General features: G+C 41.7%; 1 protein-coding gene across 1 annotated transcript in view; it reads right to left on the bottom strand.

The window, feature by feature from the left end:
• Positions 1-9088, bottom strand: part of pappaa (pregnancy-associated plasma protein A, pappalysin 1a) — a 79715-nt gene extending 70627 nt beyond the window's left edge. The window contains exons 1-2 of the mRNA XM_076086826.1: positions 7632-9088; positions 1612-2713 (exon numbers count right to left, since the gene is read on the bottom strand). Of these exons, the coding sequence (XP_075942941.1) occupies positions 1612-2713; positions 7632-8022 (1493 nt within the window). The 5' untranslated portion in view covers positions 8023-9088. The remainder of the gene's footprint in view (positions 1-1611; positions 2714-7631) is intronic.
• Between the last annotated feature and the right edge of the window lie 12316 nt (positions 9089-21404).

Below are 21404 nucleotides of genomic sequence, written 5' to 3'. Positions count from 1 at the left end.
AGACTGAGAATTATCTTGTCCTTGTTCCGTCTGTCTCATTTTCTCTCTTTCTGGTATCCTTCCTTTCACAAGCCCATCTTTCAAATGGCCGCAGGGAGGTTTGAACATTGCAACGGCAAGCGTTTTGCCAATGGCTGATGTCTAAATGAAGTAGTTTCCCTGCCACTTGATGAATTAGCTTCTAATGATGACTAAGCTGGAAGGGATGCGATGGCAATTAAGGAAACAACAGCAAACCCACCTGCTTTTACCCTCTGATGTTGTTAATTAGTCATTACTTAGCTATTTTGCGGTCATTTTAAACAACAGGATAGTGCCAAACAGACAATGCTTCCAGCTTAACTGTGATTGAAAACAGACTGGTTTCCTTGATTCACGCTATCAGAAAGAACCAAAACAATTCCACACACTAGGCCCACTAGATGTGCTCCCTTTCACTTGTCCCCTTATGAAAGTGGTAAGAAATCCTGACAAACATCTGAATTTTTGTCATTTTCTTCTGTTTTTCTTTCATAACCATTAAGATCCCCTGCATTGTCCACAAAAATGTCTCATTCCACTGTGTTAAGTTTCAATGTAGGAAACAAACAATCCTGCTATTGGAGGTCTGGCACAAACCTTATTACAGCAAATTCCAGAGATGTATTATTCTTGCCAGCTTTTACTCATCATCTACAAGCCACAGTGACATTACCACAAAAACAAAAATTTGCATGCATTTATGAAGGCCTCTGTACTCTCCCAAAGTGGCCGCATGAAACCACATAATCTCTTGGTTGACGTGCAGTCCATCTAGAAGATTCTGTAATAGGGGTATTCGTGTGCAAGTGAAATATACTTTCTTCGTCGTTTTTCCTGGAAAATTCTTTCAGGCACCCACGTTTACGGGACCCATACCTGCCTCCCCAGGAAACATGTGCAACATCAGTGGTTTCCTGGAGAGAGTGGTATGTTTTTTAAACGATTTCCATTGCTACAAGCCAAAATCCTACTGGACTCTCTTTTCTGACCTATAATTGCCCTTACACTCTGTTTAGAATATCACTCTGTCCAAAAGAAAACTCCCCTCTCCAATCAAGCCAGCTTTATTAGACGATTGGGTTTAGCAGACAGAGTGGAAAAAGGTGGGGAGAGTTGTTGAAACTTTGATACAAAAATTTATAGTCTGGCTTGCGCACTTGCTACTAGAAAAGTCATCCGGTTGCGTTTGTTTTGCCCTGCTTAAGTGTGGAACACTGATTGAACCAGGCCACGGCTAGATTGGACTAGCTGCTCCCGGAGGATTTCCCAGGCCACACAGGCTGGGAGTTATGTTACACTCAGCCTCAGCCCAAATGGTCAGGAAACAGTAGGACTAGACAATAAAACCTCCCTTCAGGGACACATATATGGAAAGATGTGTTTTTTTGATTTACTCTAGACATGTGAGGCCATGGTGTGGAGTTGGTTTACTAAAACTACTCATCATGTCAACCAAAAAATGAATCAATTTAAGCAAGGAATGTTGTGGGTGGTGAACTCTTAAGTCTTGTGTTCATTACACAATTACCAAAGAGCATTACCATTCCTACAAACAGGGTTACATGCAAAATGTGAAAAGAGTGATCTTACTTGTGTGGAGACGAACGGTTGAAGCATGTCTTGGTCACATCCGTCACATTGGGATTACAGCAGTCGCCAAGGTCATAGAAGAAGTTCTCCCAGTTACATTCAGGGTCACATACACCATTTCCCTGCTTGTGCTCAGGGCAACGGCTCCGATACACAGACATGCAGTCACCTGCATCATACCCTGTCAGCGGATGGTTGCATTCTGGGTCACATGCATCATCCCCAACTTTGCTGATATCACAGTTAGCTAGAATCAAGCGGTTTCGAAGGGAGGAATTGGTCACGTTGTGGATGCTAAGCTCCCAGGTGATGTTGTAGGGGCTAAAGGCATCATTTAGCTGCTGGTGCTGCAGGCTGATCTGGTGGTCTGATACAGTTGGCTTCAGCCGAGCATCGTCCCAAACATTTATCACACGATATCGTACTTTCTTGGGTCGACGGAAGGTCCAGAGGTGGTTGTAGTTTTTGATGACCTCAACATTGTCGCAGACAGTTTGACCACAAGTTGGAGGGTCCAGCGTTGTGTCCAATAATCCCTCAGAATTTACAACACCACCACCCAGAAATCCTAACCGCCCACCTGCCCCCTGCTCAGGCTGAGGAAAGCTACCATCTTTTACTGTCAGCCACTTCCGGCCTGGGTGCTCGAAGGTTTCACGTATGACCAGTTGAGGTAGATCTTGGGGGTCCTCGTGGCCTTGCATATGCCTGACAATCTGCCTCTGCCCTCTGGCATGCCTCCATAGGCCCACCCTCTCCACTGCCCCCCTGTAATTATGATTCAGTGCATTCCCCCCGATCATCAGCACTTTGCATTTTTTGGTCAAATGGCTAAAGACATCGCCCGATTGCTCCCGACTGACACCCACTTGGGCGCCATTGAAAAACAGCTTCATGTACACGCCATCATACGTGACTGCAACATGTGCCCATTGGTTGGGTACATAGCGAGCGTTGGAGTGGATGGAGGTCACTTTGTGGGCACGGTCAGTTTTAAGGGAGAAGAAAATGCGAGGGTCACGATTCCCGTGTTCACTAACCGCCTGGATGCCAAGCAGCCAGCCTCGGTCACTGGAGGCGTAGAAACATTTGTCGTATAGGCCTGGAGAGAGGATGGAAAGAAAGTCAGTTAATATGTGCATTCCTTTATTTCCAAGTGTGAATGTGGACATGGACACAAGAGAAAATCTGTCATTCATCAATAATAAAAAGCATTGTTCATCTTACACATTCAGACTCTTTTCAATAATATAGTTATTCTGCAATATTCCCAAGCCACATGCAATTTGATTTCAGTATATGTTGGTATATATTCCAATTAGACTTCAATGTATACATTTTGAACACTCTATAGATAATTCTGAAATATTCTGAAAAGTGTTATTTCCAGAGGGACTAAAAAGGTAGTTGCGATTAGGGAACAGATGCATTAATATGATATACAGTATAATTTCTAAGTGCATGTTTTCCTGGAAATTAGGTTGAAGTACATGTTTAACTAAGGAGACCCCATGGAAATCTCTCTGTACAGGCATCTCATGAACAGTGAGCGCATTTAAAGTCCTTCGTGTGAATGTCCCTTGCCAGTGAGGTAGCCAGAAAAGGCTAGTTTTCAGCTAAAGCCTTGTTTTTGTAGAGGCACCAAAACACCTTTTTCCTGTTTCACTTGGACCGTGTATGTCAGCTTCAGCATGGTAATGTGTTTTCACTTCTTAGGGATCTCTGAATGTTAACTGTTTGCTTGTTTAGCGCTCGTTGAGGTACGTGTGTGCAGGCCCACAAGTTCATGTCTGTGCGTGTGTGTTTTTGAATGCATGTTCGTGACTATGTGCATATATCCGCAGGGTCCAGTCAAAGTGTGCAACGATTCCAAAGCACCTCAACGTGCCTCACAAGGTCCATCTCAGCATGTGAAAGTCTGTGTGTTTGCAGGTGATTCTGGGGAGAGAGCAGGACGTCACTCTTGTCACAAGAATACATTCCTGGGATTTGCTAACATCGGGGTAGCACTTCTAACCATGAGCTTTCTGGGAATTATATCTATCCACACAGAGACACTCAATCTGTGAGCTGTACACCCAGCACATATTGGGTGTCCTTTACAGTGATCTGTGCATCAAATGCCTGTAAATGCCCTTCTTATTTCGTCTCTGCTGACTTTAGTATGGTCTGAAATTATAAACTGATCATCATAGTGATGATTACATCTTTGCCTCAATGCACTTGTCCACTGAAATGCCTTTGTTCCACATCGATTAGCCTACCTGAGCCTGCAATAAGTGTCTGGCTAATGGTGATTGCACGGACGTCTTGCTAACTTTGACCTGTTTTTAATTAGATGCACATTCCAGTATGCATTCATTAAACTTGGTATTCCAATGGACCAATCTTCAAAGAGCGAGGGTTGGGTTCATCCTCAAGGTCAGTCCTTTGGTGGATGACGTTTTCAGCCTTTCCACTACACTGGAAGGAAAAAGCCTTCCATCTGTCAGCTAGTGCACTCAAGGCTAAAAGGTGTGCTAAAATGCTCGTAGGGCTCCTAGTGTAAACAGCTGTCATAATTCTGCCATGCTCAATTAATCTAACACACTACACTTTTCCAGACCCTGCACTGCGCCTCTTCTGGCTCACACATACACATACTTATACTATACTTATACATGCATGTATGCTCACGAAAAAATACACAAACTCTCATGCGCACAGACAAATTACAAAGTACACATTTATGTCTTCTCAGAAACACACACACGGAAGGGATTTGCACACGCTACGGTAAAGAGCTGTTCCTGTCAGGTTCAAAGGCAACCTTCCTCTCACTTGCCATTTGTCTTCTTCCAAGAAAAAAAAAACTCAGGAAAAAAGTAAAAAGAAAGAAAGAAAAAAGTCACAAGGACTTGATAAAAAGCAGGGAGGAAGGTAACAATGAAGACTCGGTTTACTTTTTAGCTGTTCTAGCTCTGAACGGTCAAAGAACTTTTCATGGTCATACTAAAGTGACCGCCACAGCAATTTCTCTGAGGAGACGATGGAAAATTTCATTAGGATATTGATTTTAAAAATGTTATCACAACACTTGAAAACACTTGACTTTCAACATTTGACTTGGCTGTCAAGTTTCACTCTGAATGAATTCAACAAAATGCTGGTTTTAATGAGTCATAAATAATCTACAAATAGTTGTCAGATGACCTAAATGAATTTGCACTGTAACTTATACTGTGACACTGTCATCACACCTTCCTATTAAATGTGAGGACATTAATCATGATTTTGGACAACTCAATAAAACTTTTCCAAACATTCATTAAATCAAAGTAAGGCACAGTGCACGGCCATGATAGTGATTGAAACTAATAAGAAGACTGTGATGTTACTAGTTGAGGTGATGATTGAGGAGTAAAAGTGTTGCACTCAGGGCTCAACCCCTTTTCAACCTCTAACCACTTAGTCGTGATATCACCAGTTACATTTAATGATGAATGAGGATGTATCCATGAAAAAGGGTCCAGTAGAGCTGAATTTGTTTTTTAACTTATTTTCGTGTGTAATTTCACACTGTATGACTGCACCAAAATATATCTTTTATCACAGCAATTATCTGCCTAGGTCTGCATATAATTATCCCACGAAGGTCATGGAAGAGAGCCTCCGTCCCTCTTGTGATTTATTTTCCTCTTCTTTTGATGCGGGACAACCCAACATGACCCAGATACAAAGGCTAACAGGGCACAACAAAGTTCGCATACAATTTGGAAATAGAACTTGATGTTCTGTGTGTGTGTGTGTGTGTGTGTGTGTGTGTGTGTGTGTGTGTGTAGATATAGTAACATAGTAGTTAAAACTTAAGTTTTTCAGCTGTATGTTTTGTGTGTGTACATTGAGAGCAACGGAAACTAATCAGATCCCCTGTAAGTGTACACTACTTGGCCAGTAAAGCTTCTTTTTTTTTTTTTTTAAAGCATATTCGAATGCAACTTTTATAATCGGCAACTTGAAGTCTCTTCTTTATATTTTCTAATTAATTGATATGTTACAATCCTCTCATTTATTGTTACTAAATGAAGATATCCCACAGAGTTATAAGAATTGTGTGTGACAAGACACAACTCAGAAAAAAAGACGAGAAAGAGCCTGAATCTGGAAGAATGGAAGAAAGTAAGAACAAATGAAAAAGACAACAAGGGACAGGGACACAGAGAGAGAGAGAGAGAGAGAGAGAGAGAGAGAGAGAGAGAGAGAGAGAGAGAGAGAGAGAGAGAGAGAGGTGGTCAAAACAACACAGTAAAAAAACAGCTCCTGCAAACAACACTGCGCTGGGATCAAAACAAGCGGATGGAGCATTTTGAGGGGCACTGGGATTTTTGAGGCCTGAATTGGATTTAAAAGATTAGGCTTTATTGAATTTGTTTGATCATCATATTTGTTCTCTTGAGGTCCCCTCTCTCTCTCTCACTGATGGGAGTGTGATGGGAGCAAATCTTAAAAAATAAACACACTGTATTATACATGAATGGTAATCTCTAGTAGGGAGAAGCCAGTACAAAATGTGGGCGGGGCACTACAACAACACCTTTACAAAACAATGTGATCCAATACCACATCTGTAAAGCCTATAATGTTCATTTTGTGATAAGATTTGGTCCCGGTGGTGATTATTCAACTCAATGGTCCTTTTGGGGGCCACAGTGTTGTTTTTGTACTGGATTGCATACTACTGTACAGATGTTCCTGTTATTATAGATAGATTGATAGAAAATAAAAGGACCATTCATTAAAGTGGTTTAGTTAAGTCTCCAAACGGGCAGACTGTCATATGGGAGGCTGAGGAGGACTGAGTTCAATTCAGTTCAGTTCAGTTCAGTTCAGTTCAAAGGCAGCCATCTGCACAAGTATACAGTAAAAGGCAATGAGTTGTGTATACAACGCTCCCTATCGGCAAGGAAAAGCATAAAAAAAACAGTCTTATACTATAATGCACAAACGCGCTAATGGTCGAAAGAGATGATGCAGAACAGTTTTAACACCTTTCCGCTGCTCCTTTACGCATGGATGCAGGAGAAAAAGGAGTGCGCACAGATGACAACTACAAAGTGTCAAGCTTTCCTCTGACTACAGGGATCTACTCAAGTGTGTGTGAGTGTGTGCGTGGGTTTGTGTGTGTGTCCTCTGCGCAGGGATGCAGCATTACTGATTGTGCTTTAAATTTGAGACGCTCCGAATAACGCATGATTTCGCACAATAGTCTGCGTTTTGGAGAGACTATAGGCCTACAGAACACCACCAGTGACCATGAAAGCACACACATGAAAGCACATTTTCGGACAGGGGGGAAACCCTGGGTCTCTCAGTCCTGTCCCGTAACTCCGGTAGCCAATCCAAAGGTGTCGATTTTGGGGGACACTCAAGCTTGCGGGCTTGAGCTGCGCGCTTTGAGCGCCCTACCTCTTCGACAGACCTCTCCCGCTTTGTGCCTGACGTGACGTGCTCGCTCACAAAGTTTTGGCCATTACATCATAGTTTTAAAATAGCCTCGTCGGTTTAAAGAAATTACATTTTACGCACAGTGACATCAGCTGCCGGTCAAATGATGCAGTAGCCTATAGCTGCTGGCTGTTCCCCTCACTTGTATGATCATAACCCACGGATCTCAGCATTTTAAACTGGGAAAATTACAGGAAAATTAATTCGGAGAATAAAATCATGTTGCAGCGATTTCTCTCCGTAAACTGGCAAACTTAAATGTGATCGAAATCTTCAGTGACCCAATGCTTGCACTACCTAAATTATCCACTGTACTTTTCAGAGCATTACATCATTGTCTAGTCTGATAGATGAACTCATTTTCAACTCGCTGAAACTGCATGTTGCTTTTGTTTTAGACTACATGACACTGGGATAAAATACGACACATTTGCATGTTTAGTTCTCAATTTCCAATTTAAGTCGCCAGTTTTTAAGTTACACTTATAAAAGGAGTTGGGTTGACAATATGATGGAGAATGTGGAGACTATCCTACCTGCAATCACTGTGGGTGATCGTTGACCTCCCTCCGGTTTGATCCACATCTCAAGAGTAAAATTTCCTCTGGGTATCTCCACGCCAGGTTTCAGCCGTAGCTGATCTCCCCTGCCGGTAAAATAGACAGCTTTCCCCCGGTCTGGAGAGTTTTCCTCCGCCTGAGAGGAGCGCCGACGCTGGCGAAGCACCCGTCGCTCCAAGCCGGGCAAAGAGCGTTTGCCCCGGGGCAGACGTGTGGCACAAGCCCCTGGGATGGTGGCTTTCGCCTCCCTAATGCGCACCAACTCCCTCTTGGATCTCCCCTTTCTCCGGACTGTCCCGCACTCTGATCCAAAACACAATATGAGAATCACCAGGCAAGACACCCAGGGAGATGTCCAAAGTTTCATTTTTCGGGAGAGGTAATGGCAAAAAAATATTTAAAATAAGAGAAAAAAAAAAAGAAACAACGGAATAACTACAAAAAAATATATGTCCAGAATGTTCTCCTCTTTGGAATCCTCTCGAGTTGTTCCTTCTCTCTTACAGCTGTAGAATGTCAAACCGTAGAAACTGTCTAAATAAACCCATAAAGCTATGCTGTTTTTCCCTCTTTATAAGCCACGACCCCCTCTCTTAAGCAAAACTACTCTGGAGACATTCAGGGGACACAGGAATACTTGATTCATGTATGTGTTCCACTGTGCCTTTTCAATGGGTCCCATTTAGCCAAAGGGATGACTAATAAGTAATCAATCAAGAGGGGGGTCCGGCCGATGCCCCCCTCATCCCCTTTGGACGGTAGGAGTTACTCGTAGAAATCCACAGTTGTCCGCCAAGCTCTTGTCACACCTTTTTGTTGTTTCCTTATCCTACCCGTAAAACAGCATAAGAAATGGCACATATTACATTCCAAAGAAAAGTGACAACAAACCGACCTCTCATATTTATTACAGGAAACAAGAGGTAAATTGTGATCAAAAAATGGAATCCAAACTTCCCCTTGCCTGTATGCCTGTACAAAAGTTCAAATGCACTATAATATCTGGTAAGGCGAATGAGAGAAAGAGGGACAGAGAGCTGTAGAAGTAGGCACCGCGGTCCTCATTGATTGCCTGGAGCTGATACACTTGGAGGAGTCGGAGCTCGCCGTCCGCTTTAGAGGCAGTTTCTCTCCAAGTCTTTTTAAGAACAACTCGTGTTTCAAATGTTCCGGGGCTGTGCTTTTTTTTTTTTTTTTTTTTTTTTTTTCAAAGTGGGAAGTCACACAGGTAGGCAACTCTCGCTGACGGCAATTCTCCCTATGGCACTATAGTGATAGGATGGTGTTTACGGAGTTTGAAAGGCGTATATGTATCCCTCTAGCGGTTACAATTTAAACAATCCAATACTTACACCCAGTCCTCTACACAGGACCATAATCAAGCAGTCTAAGGACATGAAATAATGATTCCAGTCCCCGTTTTTGATATTTGGTGAAATACCCCCCCCGCAGTGACCTTCCTTAAGATATAGGCTACATAAAAGAACGGATGAGTACTTCTCAATAAATGATTAGTTCCCTGTATTATATAATGAGAGTTTGTCCCAAATATGATTTAGGGATTAAAGCTTTTATTTTGTAATATTAATATATACATACAAATATAATTGTAGGCCTAATCGAAAGGGATTAATATGTGAATTTAGGAATAAAAATGTTTTATGCAAAGACTTACTAGTTTATTCACAGGCTCCTGGGACGTCTTCATTTCAACTTTGGCAAAGTATGACGTAGTCTATAAAGGTAGACCTCACTGTCCCGTCAAAGTCATGTTTCTCATTAATGTCCTTTCAAGATAAAGTAAGCAGTAGATCAAAGAAGTAATGGGAGAACATTGACAAAGCCACAGCAGTTCTTATCCTTTCTTTACTTAATTTAATTTGATGGATCATATGTCCTTTCTTCTTTCAGTTTAAAAGCCAGCACTTGAGGTTTTTAAACCGCTAAATGGCAATAAGTGCACTTGTGTGTATTTTCTACCTGTGCATGTTTTGTTTTTGATTATATAATTTTTTTTAATCTGGCCAACCCATTTAACTGCAGTCTACGTTTATAACAATTCACTATTGCAAAACAAAGATGTTTTGTTTTTTTCAAAAGGGATTTGAAAAAGAAAAATGTGAGGGATTTGTAAGTTTCAGGTTGACTCACACAGCCTAATGTTTACTGCCACGTCAAGAGATGGATGTGTTTCAAAACCACACTCTCGACTAAAGTTCATAAGCCTTTGAGATTGGTGACAAAGCCTTCGTAAGTCTCAGCTGCAGAGTGAAATGAAAACAACCCTTTGGTCAATGTTACTGTTATACTCTGAGGATATTTTGACACAGAGCGGAGCGTGATTTTACCTTATAATGGTTTTCCATAGAGACAGTCAGTTGGAACGTCGGTGTTTCCTCTCTGTTCTCCCACGGGTTGTTTGTTGTAAATGTGTGTTTAGACAGCCAAAACTTGCCACCTACCATAAAGGAAAGAGAGAACAAACATTCAATATTTGCTTTCTTTTTCATATGGTGTTGCGACTTTGGGCCACATATTTCCTTTTGTGTCTTGAGCGGGGGAAATCACATATTGGGAGGTGTTTGACCTTGGAAGTTGCTGGGAGCAGAGTTTCACATGGACCACACATTTAAATCTTGTCAAAGGAGACAGTGGATAACTTTGTGTGTCCAAATCTTCACGTCAGGTTGTTAAACGCCATTCTCTCTTTAGTTGTGGTTGTGAGGCAACACTTCCATCTGTTTGAATGAGTTGTTGTTTGGGTCCTTGTCTCAAAGACTCCTGATTCCCATGAGATTGCTTGCTTTTGATGCACACTTTGTGGTAAAACGCATGCTTTTTTTTTTTTTTACCTTTATTTTTTCAGTCGGCAAAATACCACTGCGTCATGCACTTGAATGTGATTTAATGTTGTAATGTATTGCAAGGAAACTTTCATCAGTTAACACTGAGGGGAAATGGAAATGTGAACCCACTAAGGTACCAGAGTATCGTGACAGAAGGTGAAAGACATCTCTCGAGGCCTGTAATTACATTCTTCACTTCTTCACCTAGGATCAGACTGTCACTCTCTCTCTCTCTCTCTCTCTCTATAAAGGAACATGAGTGCTGAAGATAGATAAGATGACCTAATGTCTTACAGTCAGCATCCGTTCAGGTTGGTATACTATGTACAGACTGAAGGAGGGGTGAAGGGGAACCCTGAAACATGCTCACATAAAGGTCATTCGCCATCCTTCGGTTATGCAAGGAGATTGAGTTGAATTGTGTTAGTACAGTCTTGCACCCACCACCAAACCCCTCAGGGCAGGGACCAATCAACAATGCAGAAAGTTCAAACTGTGTGCCTCTCTGGCTCGACCATTTGCCAGTGAAAGAGGGGAACACTATCTCTCCTTTTTAAAAACAAGCTGATTCCCAGTTATTCCTGGATTCGATGGTCCAGGAAGACAACATCCCATCTTAACCCAATGACCCGTGACGGTTCAGGTCACAGAGCCCCTGTGCAATTCTGCAAATCCCGCTGGAAATCTGAGTGGGTCCATAAAGCAGAATACATTGCATCCCTTACAGAGGGGCATGATGTTAAGAGAGGTCAACAGTGAATAGAACACCACTGGACAAACACAAACCGTTGACATTTTCAAATCAGAAAAAGAATTGGCATAAAAGACACATGATGCAGGAGCAGAAAATATAATTATAAATGATTACTATCATAATTACTTGAGTCACGCTATCTGACGTTGTCATGCAACCGTATGTCCAAACCCAAACCTGTATCCTTCGATGCACAAACGCCATTTGGTACGGACTGATCTTTAACCATGTTTATATAATTATATTTATCCAGAGTTGTAACAGTAAGTGACACTGTCAGGATTATCCACGTTCGCTGTCTGAATGCATTAACAGTTTTGGGCTTTTTTTTTCCCCACTTTTGACCCGGGGAGATTACATCTGTGTTTCTAACAGTAACAGCTTGGTGGGAGCGGTAAAATATGAGCACGTCCCAAAAACACAGAGCTCAGTAAGTTAACGTTCAACAGCAGATTGGAGCAAAAATAAGTACATTTGATGTCTCTTTGAATGTCGTTCTATTGATTCCATCAATGGCAGAGTGTTAAGAAAATAAACTATATGAACTTTGTTTAATTGCATGTAGATCATTAACACTCTCAAACTTTATCTGTAGCTGCATTGTGATGCTGCCGTTGCTCTCGCCATCACTTTTGTTTAGAGAAAAAGTGGTTGCAGTATTGTACAATAATCCCACTATGTCAGAGTGACTGTGGAGCAAAGTCAAATAGGAAAAAAACATTGTCCTATAATCCATTAATGCACCCAGCTTAATCTGTGACTGTTCTAAAGTGCAAACCTAAATGCTTTTGCCTCGTTTTTTTGTTTTTTTGTGTGTGTGGATGATCTGGGGAGTAAAATGATACAGTGTCAACAATGTTCACACATTAAAGAACAGATGAGGTTTACAGTAAATATGGGGGTACATCTGAATGGGAAATGTGAAAGGGCAATAAAAGCAAAGCTGTAGTGACAGTAGGATTCCATAATAGTGGCCGGGACCTCGTAAAAGGCGGCTCTTTCTAAATATAATGCCGTTACAGAATACCCATCAAAGCCCTTAAGAGTATAATCCCGTGCTACCTACTAACTCATACCAGGTCGAATTTTCAGTGATTCCATGAAAACTGTCACGCAGGCAGCTTCTGGTAAAAAGTAACCACTACCCAGTAAGAGCCGTGCGAACTGAGACGCAGGTGTTGTTTGTTACTTTTAAACAGAATATCGCAAAGATTACAGAAAATATATACATTCGCGTAATTCGGGTTTAATCTTTTCTAATGCTTATGACAGCTGTCATTTATATGCGCTTAGCATGGAAGGGGCGGCCAATGGCATAACATATAAATGAACACTGAAATAAGGAGACTGCTATTGTGTTGCAGTTTGATATTCAAAACATAACCTGAGTGTTGGCAGAATGGTACATGAAATAGTAGTCATCGTCAGAGCACTGTCTGGTATGATGCATGACATCAACGAAACGAGAGTTTAATTTACATTCACAGCAAATGCATCCGCAAATAATCATCTTGAATCAGATAGTAGATCATTCTGATCATTCTGCACCTTTAAGGCAGAATTTAACTGAAGACTGAGCTCTCATATTATCGGCGGTGTACCTTGAAGTCATAATGCAGTCATACACTCCTCTGTACACACCACCATCCACAAACTTTCACTCCACCTTTGCTAACTTTTGCCATTTTGTGGCGCAAAACCTTCACCTTCTCGGAGGAACATGGATACAATTAAAAATACAATTCTGTCCACGCTTACGTTTTTGGTTAATCGTCTAAATGTTTGCTGTACTGCCAAAAAAAAACAAAAAAAACTTTGAATTATTTTGTTCTTCATTTTGTTTTAGTTAAATGTTGGTTTACAAAAAAATGGCACGATACTTTACCACCACCGCCCGGTAAGCTGCGTGGTTGAATGGGTGGATCTATTTGACAAACTTGGCTGTTGAAGCATGATCAAACTTTCTCTGTGATCGTTTTTTTTTGTGCTCTAGTATAGCGGACCCAACAACATGGGTGTTGCCAGTAGCATGTCTTGCTTTTTATTACATTACAGTTATTTAGCAGAAGCTTTTATCCAAAGCGACTTACAATTCAGTTTTTATCACACCGTAGGCACAGCTACGGGAGCAATTTGGGGTTAAGTGTCTTGCTCAAGGACACATCGACATGCGACTAGCGGAGCCGTTCGAACTGCCGATCCTCTGATTGAAGGACAGCCCTGCTCTCCACTTAGCCACGGTCGACCACCATATGTTGTCAGACTATTGGGCTAGTATGAAGTTAATGAATATATAGTTAGGTATCTTACTACTACAGTGAATTCAAAAAACATAATTTTCCCATCCATACCTCAATGCAGGACTGGCATTTTTTGTTTTTATCTTTTCATCCTTTTGCTTTTCTTTTTTTTAAGTATGACTATTGATATCTAAGCTTCTTTGTACGCCATTTTTGCCAAATAAATACATAAATCGATGCTTTTGTTAAACGTCTCCACATGTACAGTAAATCTTAAACAGTTGCCCAATAAACCTTTCTTGCTCAGCGATGACACACATGGTTCCCAGACACATGATGAGACAATCTAGTAAAATTCAACGAGTGAGATGTACAAGTTTATTGCCACTCCAGTGGAAGCATGGCTAATAATATAGACGGTTCAGTAGGATACGTTTTTGAAAGTTTTCTCTTTGCATGCCACTATTTCTGCACTTGCAGATCAGTTATTAAAAAATCTATATGAAATAGTGTAAAAGGCATACCACGTCGGGAAAAACGAAATTCTTTGGGAACTACAGAACCATGCCGAACATCGTATCACTGTCTACATATGTGAATGCACATGAGGAGTATGTTCCTCATCATCTTCACATCCTGGATTTTAGCCTCTGTTATGAGCTGTGTGGTAAACAATAACCCATTATGGGTCGTTAACGGCAACCAGGGCTTGCCATTGGTTTAACGCTGCTGCTTTGTGGGAAAGAATTATATGTGGAGGGGTGCAGAGTACGGCACTGTCAGCACACCACCGCTTGCCACCACTACTGCCCCTCCGTCTAGACGTTAGAGCACGTCCATATGGAGATGGTTAAAAAGCTCATTAGCCGGGCCTACTTGAAATACAGTTGCAGTGACGCTTGTCCATAAAAAAAACACGAAGTAGAGTGGTTTCTGCAGTGGTATTAACCAGGTTGAGGTATCAAGCCCCCAGGACTGACAACAATTTGGCGGAGGCCTTCAGTTCACCAAATTCTGGCTGAAACGGCATGCTTTCCAAGAAAGGAATAAGGGAAAAAAAATACTTCTTGGAAGATTTCTGGAGCTTTTTGCTTGATGTAGTCTGATCCATCTGGGTGAGGGAGCGTGGAAAAATGTCTGGTAAGGTGAATGGGATATGGCCCATTGGAAGAAAAATGGCTAGGACTTATTAAAACATTTAGGGTGATTTAAGGATTGCTGTAGGGTGAGTAAAGATTTGAGGAAGAGAGTGCAAAGACCAGTTTGTCACTCGTGAATTTTCATTATTACATGGAGAAATTGAACTCACTGAACTCAAATCCTCCTTCTTTCACTTGCTAGATGTTCCTCACATAAAATAAACTGTATACTGTACAAGCTTTCACGTTGTAAAATGCACCCATGAAAATGATTAATTACGGTATATCGAACCTGTGTGTTGTAGATTAAAGCGCCTTAAGTCTTTTCAACACCTTCTGTCGAGTTGGTGTCCATGGAGGCATGGTTTAGGCTAATTGGGGAACCCGATACTATGGGAAAATTGTACACATGGTGCAAAAAGGAAAGTCATTTTTAGTAATTAGATATGCATGAAACATAGCAGCTCTTTCTAAGATTCTAAGATGAATGTAAGTACACCATGGGCAAACCTCAACTTAGTCAAAATATTTAAAACTAAATACAGGTACTTATTGTAACTTTTATTAAGCTGCAATAATAAAAATCCATTAAAAAATGATGAAATAATTCCATGCATTTAAACTAAAATGAATTCAAATGAACATACAGACTTAAAGTCCAACTCTGCAGTTTCCCCTTCGTACGTCTTTTAAACTGCAAACAGCAGCTCTATAATGGTTCTGTCGGTCGGTCAACAAAGAAATTCCCCACCCTCTGGCCGCTCCGACCCTCTTAGGAGAGCGGAAATTTGGCATGGAGGTCAAGTGTGTCAGTGTGAAGTTGTGTGTTGTGTTCATGCCAATTTGCAAAAAAAGGTGCGGCAGTGAGAGCTGCCTCAATTATACCTACACTATAATAGGTCTTCTGAACAGATTCACATATCATGGCCAAACTCATGAGCCTTATGTTCATACACTCAGCAGAGTTCCTTTTTCATAAGTGCCGATTTTGCCCACGCCCTGCGCTTTGGCCCCGCCCCCACCCATATGTTATAAACCGGTTCCAGCAGAGAGTTTCTGTGTCAATGGTGTAGGGTTAGCCCTGTCCCCTATACTTAAGCCATGCCCTCTGCCATAACTCATGAACCGCAAACCATGCATGCACGGGTGGATACATACACGTACGTGGCCATAGCTATTCGAATTTGCGCTCATTACTCATTGTTTTGGTTTTACGGCCTGCAAAAAAAGCTGATAAAGCCACTACACTAACCTTTTCAGCTCCAAATGACAGCCAGACAATGTTAGCGAAAAGCTTGTGGTGGGGCATTCTTCAGTCATTACACAGTCGAACTCCAAATGAATGCTAGTGTTGCTCTGTGTCTCAATGTGTAAATAAGCTAACAAGTTTGCCGAAGCAACTTTAGTTGATGTAGGTCAACTAAATATGAATATTTACTATATCCTACTGAGCTGTGGGTGCAAGAATGTTGAAAACTAACGCTGTCAAAAGCTGGACAAGCCCTACATAAGTCCCTGTCAACATTCTCTTAAATACTGTATCCTTTGTGAGCACATCTCAAAGCTTTCCCTTCCAGCTATGTTCCAAATGCCCATAAAGCATCAAATTTCTGTACCATCAAAAAGTGTACAAGTGGACACTTGCACACGAGTGCTGTAGGACTGCATTTGCATGGATTGCACATTTACTTGCAGAAATGGATATGGCCACACAGAGTAGGTTGAAGCCTGCGTTTGGGGTGCATAGTGTGTGTGTGTGTGTGTGTGTGTGTGTGTGTGTGTGTGTGTGTGTGTGTGTGTGTACGCAAATGTGCTTTACGGTGTGAAGTGTGTTAGCGTGAATGTGCTAATCAGACTGACAGAAGTGAAATCTCTGAGTATAGCGCTTTAAAACTAATGTACAAATGTCCCGCAGCATTCAAGGAGGTATAGTCCTTAGGCAACTATAGAAAGAGAAAAAATGGCTGGAATGTCTAGAATGTGGTTGGTAAACAACGTTAACAAAATGAAGGGGACTTTGAAAAGAGCATATATACCCGATGCTCTTTCTTTGGGGTGTGTCGTAAATAAGTGCTTTGCGGAGCGTGGAGTTTTTGTAGACCCACTGCGTTGCGTAAGATGTAATGTATATTTTACTCCGGCTGGGAAAGGAAACATAATGCGTTTAGTGTAATTGTAAAGTCAGTAAGCAGAAAAACACATGCTGCAGCATAAATAAACAATACATAATGCTACATTGAGATGAGCAAACAAAGGGCACGTGCTGATTTGCAGTCAACAATGCAATGCTGCACCTTAATGTGTCTGGGACAAACAATGCAAAAGCCGATTATGCAAATTGGGGTTATCGAGGGCATTGCAATGTAACAATGGCACCAAGTTGATTGAGCCGAGCTGTGTGTGTGTGTGTGTGTGTGTGTGTACGCTACCCATCCCCTTGGGTTTTCTTTTTTTTCCCCCACAGATGCCCTTCCCAAAACCCCCTATCCTATGGTCTCTGTTCCGAGGCCTCATTATGGGGGCTGCTGTCAATCAGAAGGTCAAGGGTCACGGCAGAGGATTAGCTTGATCAATACCCCCCAGCCTGATCAATCAACTTGTCTTTTTCGTTTCCACCAATAAGATACCAGTTTCCATCAAAACAAAGGAGTGAGAGGAAAACGAATGCCAGAAAGAATTAGGAGGAGTAAGAAAAGGGAGAATGTAAACAAGCCCGCCTCGCTGAACAGACCCCATGAAGCATCTGTTTTTTTCCTGAGTTTAGAATGACATTGTCAAGGACTAGGACATTGATGAGCGGTGTGCGTCATCATGATGCACCTGTAATGCCCTTGGCCCCTCTGTGTTTGCTCCAGATCTGAGACACCAAGAGATTTAGATCTGTGACCGCATAGTGATCAGTTCCTTATGGCAATCACGCAATCACGCAATCACACACACGCAATCACACACACACACACACACACACACACACACACACACACACACACACACACACACACACACACACACACACACACACAGGTCATCTTTACTGGCAGCAATCATTTAATAATAAAGCTTAATATTTGTAGAAGTGCACATTCATCCCAGGTCATTACAGTAGGGGAAATGATGCTCTTCACAAATAACTCAATTAAGCTTTACGATCACCAAACCACACTTCCATTTAATTATAAATCACCTCATTTCATATATCCAAATTACAAAGCACAGTCAGCCTCTCTTCATTTCCTTTTAGCAGTTGCAGAGTTAAGAAAATTGAAACGACCCATTAGCTTTGATTATCAAACAGGCTTAATAAATCGGTCATTTTTCCGTATCGTCTCAAATTAAAATTGCCCAGTGTGTATTTTCAATGGAGCGTCTGCTTCTGTGCCAAGGAACTATTCTCCCGAAGGAATAATTCTAGCCACCAAGTAGTTACAAATCATGGAAATGAGTTGATGGAATATAGAGTAGAAAGGCACTCGATGCTAAATCATTAAAAACGTACTTTCTTTACCTCAGCTCCAGTGCGACGCCTCATTTGGCATTGGGTTGGCGGAGAGCCAAGCATAAAGAGCGATCTCGCTGTTCTGTGGTAAAAGATAATGCTTTTAAGACTAAGGGCAATATCCTAACAACACAGTCATGACATGCAGCAAAGAAACTGATTTAAAAGGTTTGTAATACAATTTGAACGCTCTAAAATCAGGCGGAACAGTATACCTAAGTGATGACACTTGGACTGCTAAGAGGAGGAAGTCAAAACTATTTCCTTCAGATAACATACAACACAAATACCTCAATTATAATTCACAAAAAAACGAACTGTAAATGAATCAACCAACCCTTCCTTCCCCAGGGCCACAACGTGTAAAAAATGGAATCATTTAATTACCTTTTCAACAGAATATTTTTGATCTGATCTATTTCCTCTTTTATATCGGATTCGTGCACGTTTCAGGATTTAAAAAAAACAAATGAAGAAAATACAAAGTGACAGAGATCACCATTGTTCAACAAACAAATCATGAATCTTGCCAGGGAAAAAATTTAAATAATAATCCACCTATCACCACTTCAAAATGGGTGATTATGTGACTTCTCAGCAGGGTGCCGTGTAGATACCAGTCAGTCACTGCCCCTGGTTTGGCACATAACCCTCCATAAAAACACAGCTTGTCATTTTAACACTTTGGTTGTTGAACAGATTAAAACAGTCTTTAACAGACAATATGGGAATATCCTTATCTAACTCTCAATTAGAGAGTGAATAAGCACATTTGCCAAAATGTTGAAATATTACACTATTTCTTCTTTTTTTTTTCCACACATCTGAGGGTTTAATAGTCTACAATTCATGGACCAAAAGAAAAATACAGATTTATCAGAGAAAAGTAATCAGACATGATACAAATATTGCAGAATCAGAACTTTGATAGCAGAGTTTAACATGATGTTGATACATTATTTAAAGTACATTTACATTACAAGGCTTTTCCGCATTATAACAACTGACTGCAGTGGGGTGGCATCCTGCTAAAGCAGGGAGGAGAGAGAGGGAATGGAAGAACTGGATTTAAATTCACTACGTCACATGTACTTGCTATATGTTTTAGCTTAGCGAGTCGTCAACGCGGCTCAAGGGACCGTGTCCAACAACTCATTTGCAGGAAAGAAGTTTGAAAGGTGCAGCAGAGGGTGAACTGAGTGAGCGGCTGAAAACTGTGCCGACGCTACAGAAGGGGGACAAAACAGGGGAGCAGAAGACAAAACAGCAACAGAAGGAACCAATTTTATAATAAGCCAGGACGTAGGAGCTAATTACTTTCAACTTCTGACATTTTGTAATAATTTCACAGCCAAATATCACTTTTATTGGCATGTGTATAGTGTTACTTGTCAAGTCTTAGGTTCTCTTGGTGCAAATGAATTGTAGAATAGAGTAACATGTCAATGAAAAAAAAAAATAAATACTTAACAAAAGGCAGAGTCATGACGGGAACACAACCACTGATGTAGCCTGGCAAAGAGCAATGCTCGTTAAGACCAGCGTCAGCAATCCTCAATATGGTAGTTTAACAAAAGGGCAATGACGTCTTTACACAGAACAAATAGGTCTGTTTCACTACACTCTAAACTATTGGGCTTCATTATGAGGCTCTAAAATTCTGGATAGACATTTGTCCTCCTCTTTGTCTTTGCCTTCAGCGGTCTGAAATTGCATGGTGAGGCTGGCTTTGCTCCCCAGATCATGACGACGATAAATAAATAATAACGGTGAGATCAGGGGGACATCACTGAAGGGCTATTTATATCCACAAAGCAAAATTTAACCATGACCATCTTTTTTTCACAGTGACCACACTTGCCTTTCACAAGCCAAGAGTCAAACATCATATTTTCACACTTCAGCGTCACCTCATAACTCTGACTTGGATATGAAATATTCAAATGCTGCTCTTGCCTGCTGTAATAGGCAGTGAAATTCCTCATCACAAGCTTCACAGACTGTGTTCTCTTTGTTTCAGGGAGGAAGTTGCCAGCACCTGTGAGCTGGTACATGTGAGGAGTGCAAAAAGCAGCTGGACTCTCATCATGTCTGTTTACAACATATTGTATCATAGGTGCGCTTTGGGCAGGACCCAGACACTCGGAGGTGCATGAGAAGCCACAAACTCTTTTGGGCCTATGTGGGGAAAAAGGCTTTAATCTGAGTCGGTGTATGATGTGCGTGCATGTGTATATTTGTGTGTCTTGCGCAGGTGTGCAGAGGGAGCAGAGCAGGCCGGCGAACAGACAGGCGCACCGGGTGCCTGTGAGGTCAGGGGCTAGGTGGAGTGTTAGCGGGAACGACACCTGACAGCAACTGGGTGGATGCGCCCTGGCAGTTCTGTACATTCACGTCACTACTGATAAAAGTCAGCAGGAGAAGCTACAGTGCCGGTGCCACCGGGTCCTCCATACAGGACGAGGAGAGGAGGATGAGAACATTTCCGCCCGTCCTTGCCTGTCCCTCCAATGCTCACTGAGCAGACAAGTCGGGACAGCTGTGACGGCCATTGGTTGGGCAGGGGTGCAGGTGCCAACCTTGTCAATGCCAGAGGTGGGAGCAAAGCTACATGGCACCGCCCGATTTGGGTTTGGAAAATGAAACCTGGGTGCCTCACTTTTTGGTTGTGTAACAGCCAAGGGCAAAGGGAGGTGTACAGAACTTTCTGTGTTACTGTAAACGTAGCTGGACGGCTACATGTGTCTTACTGGGTAAAAGCACAGCAATCAGTTTCATGGGCCGACATTTTTGTTCCAGTGGGTCGGTGTGGAAGAGTTGACATGAACACCGACAGCAGAAATGTGTTGGTACAGTGCTGCATATAGTAGCTCATTGATTCATCAACTTGACTCTGTCGGGGGGATTTCCTCAGGTTCTCTGGATTAATCCCACTGTCCAAAAACATGCAAATCCCTTAAAATGATTAGATCATCGACGGTTCTCAAAACATCTTGGTGTCCATGTTCTGAAGGAATATCCAAACCTGGGTCACCTGGAGCTCAACAGTCCGTCAGTGTTTCCAATTATCAAAAACTATACCCGAGAAATGTAAAGCCAATAAAAATCACCTAATGTTTGATTATTGTCCTCAAATCAACATTAACTTTTGAGGCCTTAGTTTGCAGTGTTGCTATACTGGATTGCATTATAACATACTGATGATGCTTTCAACGGGTCCACTCTGTGGTTCATAAAAAGCCAGAGACTGCCACCTAGTGTTGACATACAGGTA

This window comes from Anarhichas minor, unplaced genomic scaffold (genome assembly GCF_050575085.1).
Source record: "Anarhichas minor isolate MPS153535 unplaced genomic scaffold, ASM5057508v1 ptg000002l, whole genome shotgun sequence".
In the NCBI taxonomy this organism is placed as follows: domain Eukaryota; kingdom Metazoa; phylum Chordata; class Actinopteri; order Perciformes; family Anarhichadidae; genus Anarhichas; species Anarhichas minor.
Note: the sequence above shows the minus strand (reverse complement) of the source record. Positions and strands in the feature narration are given on the sequence as shown.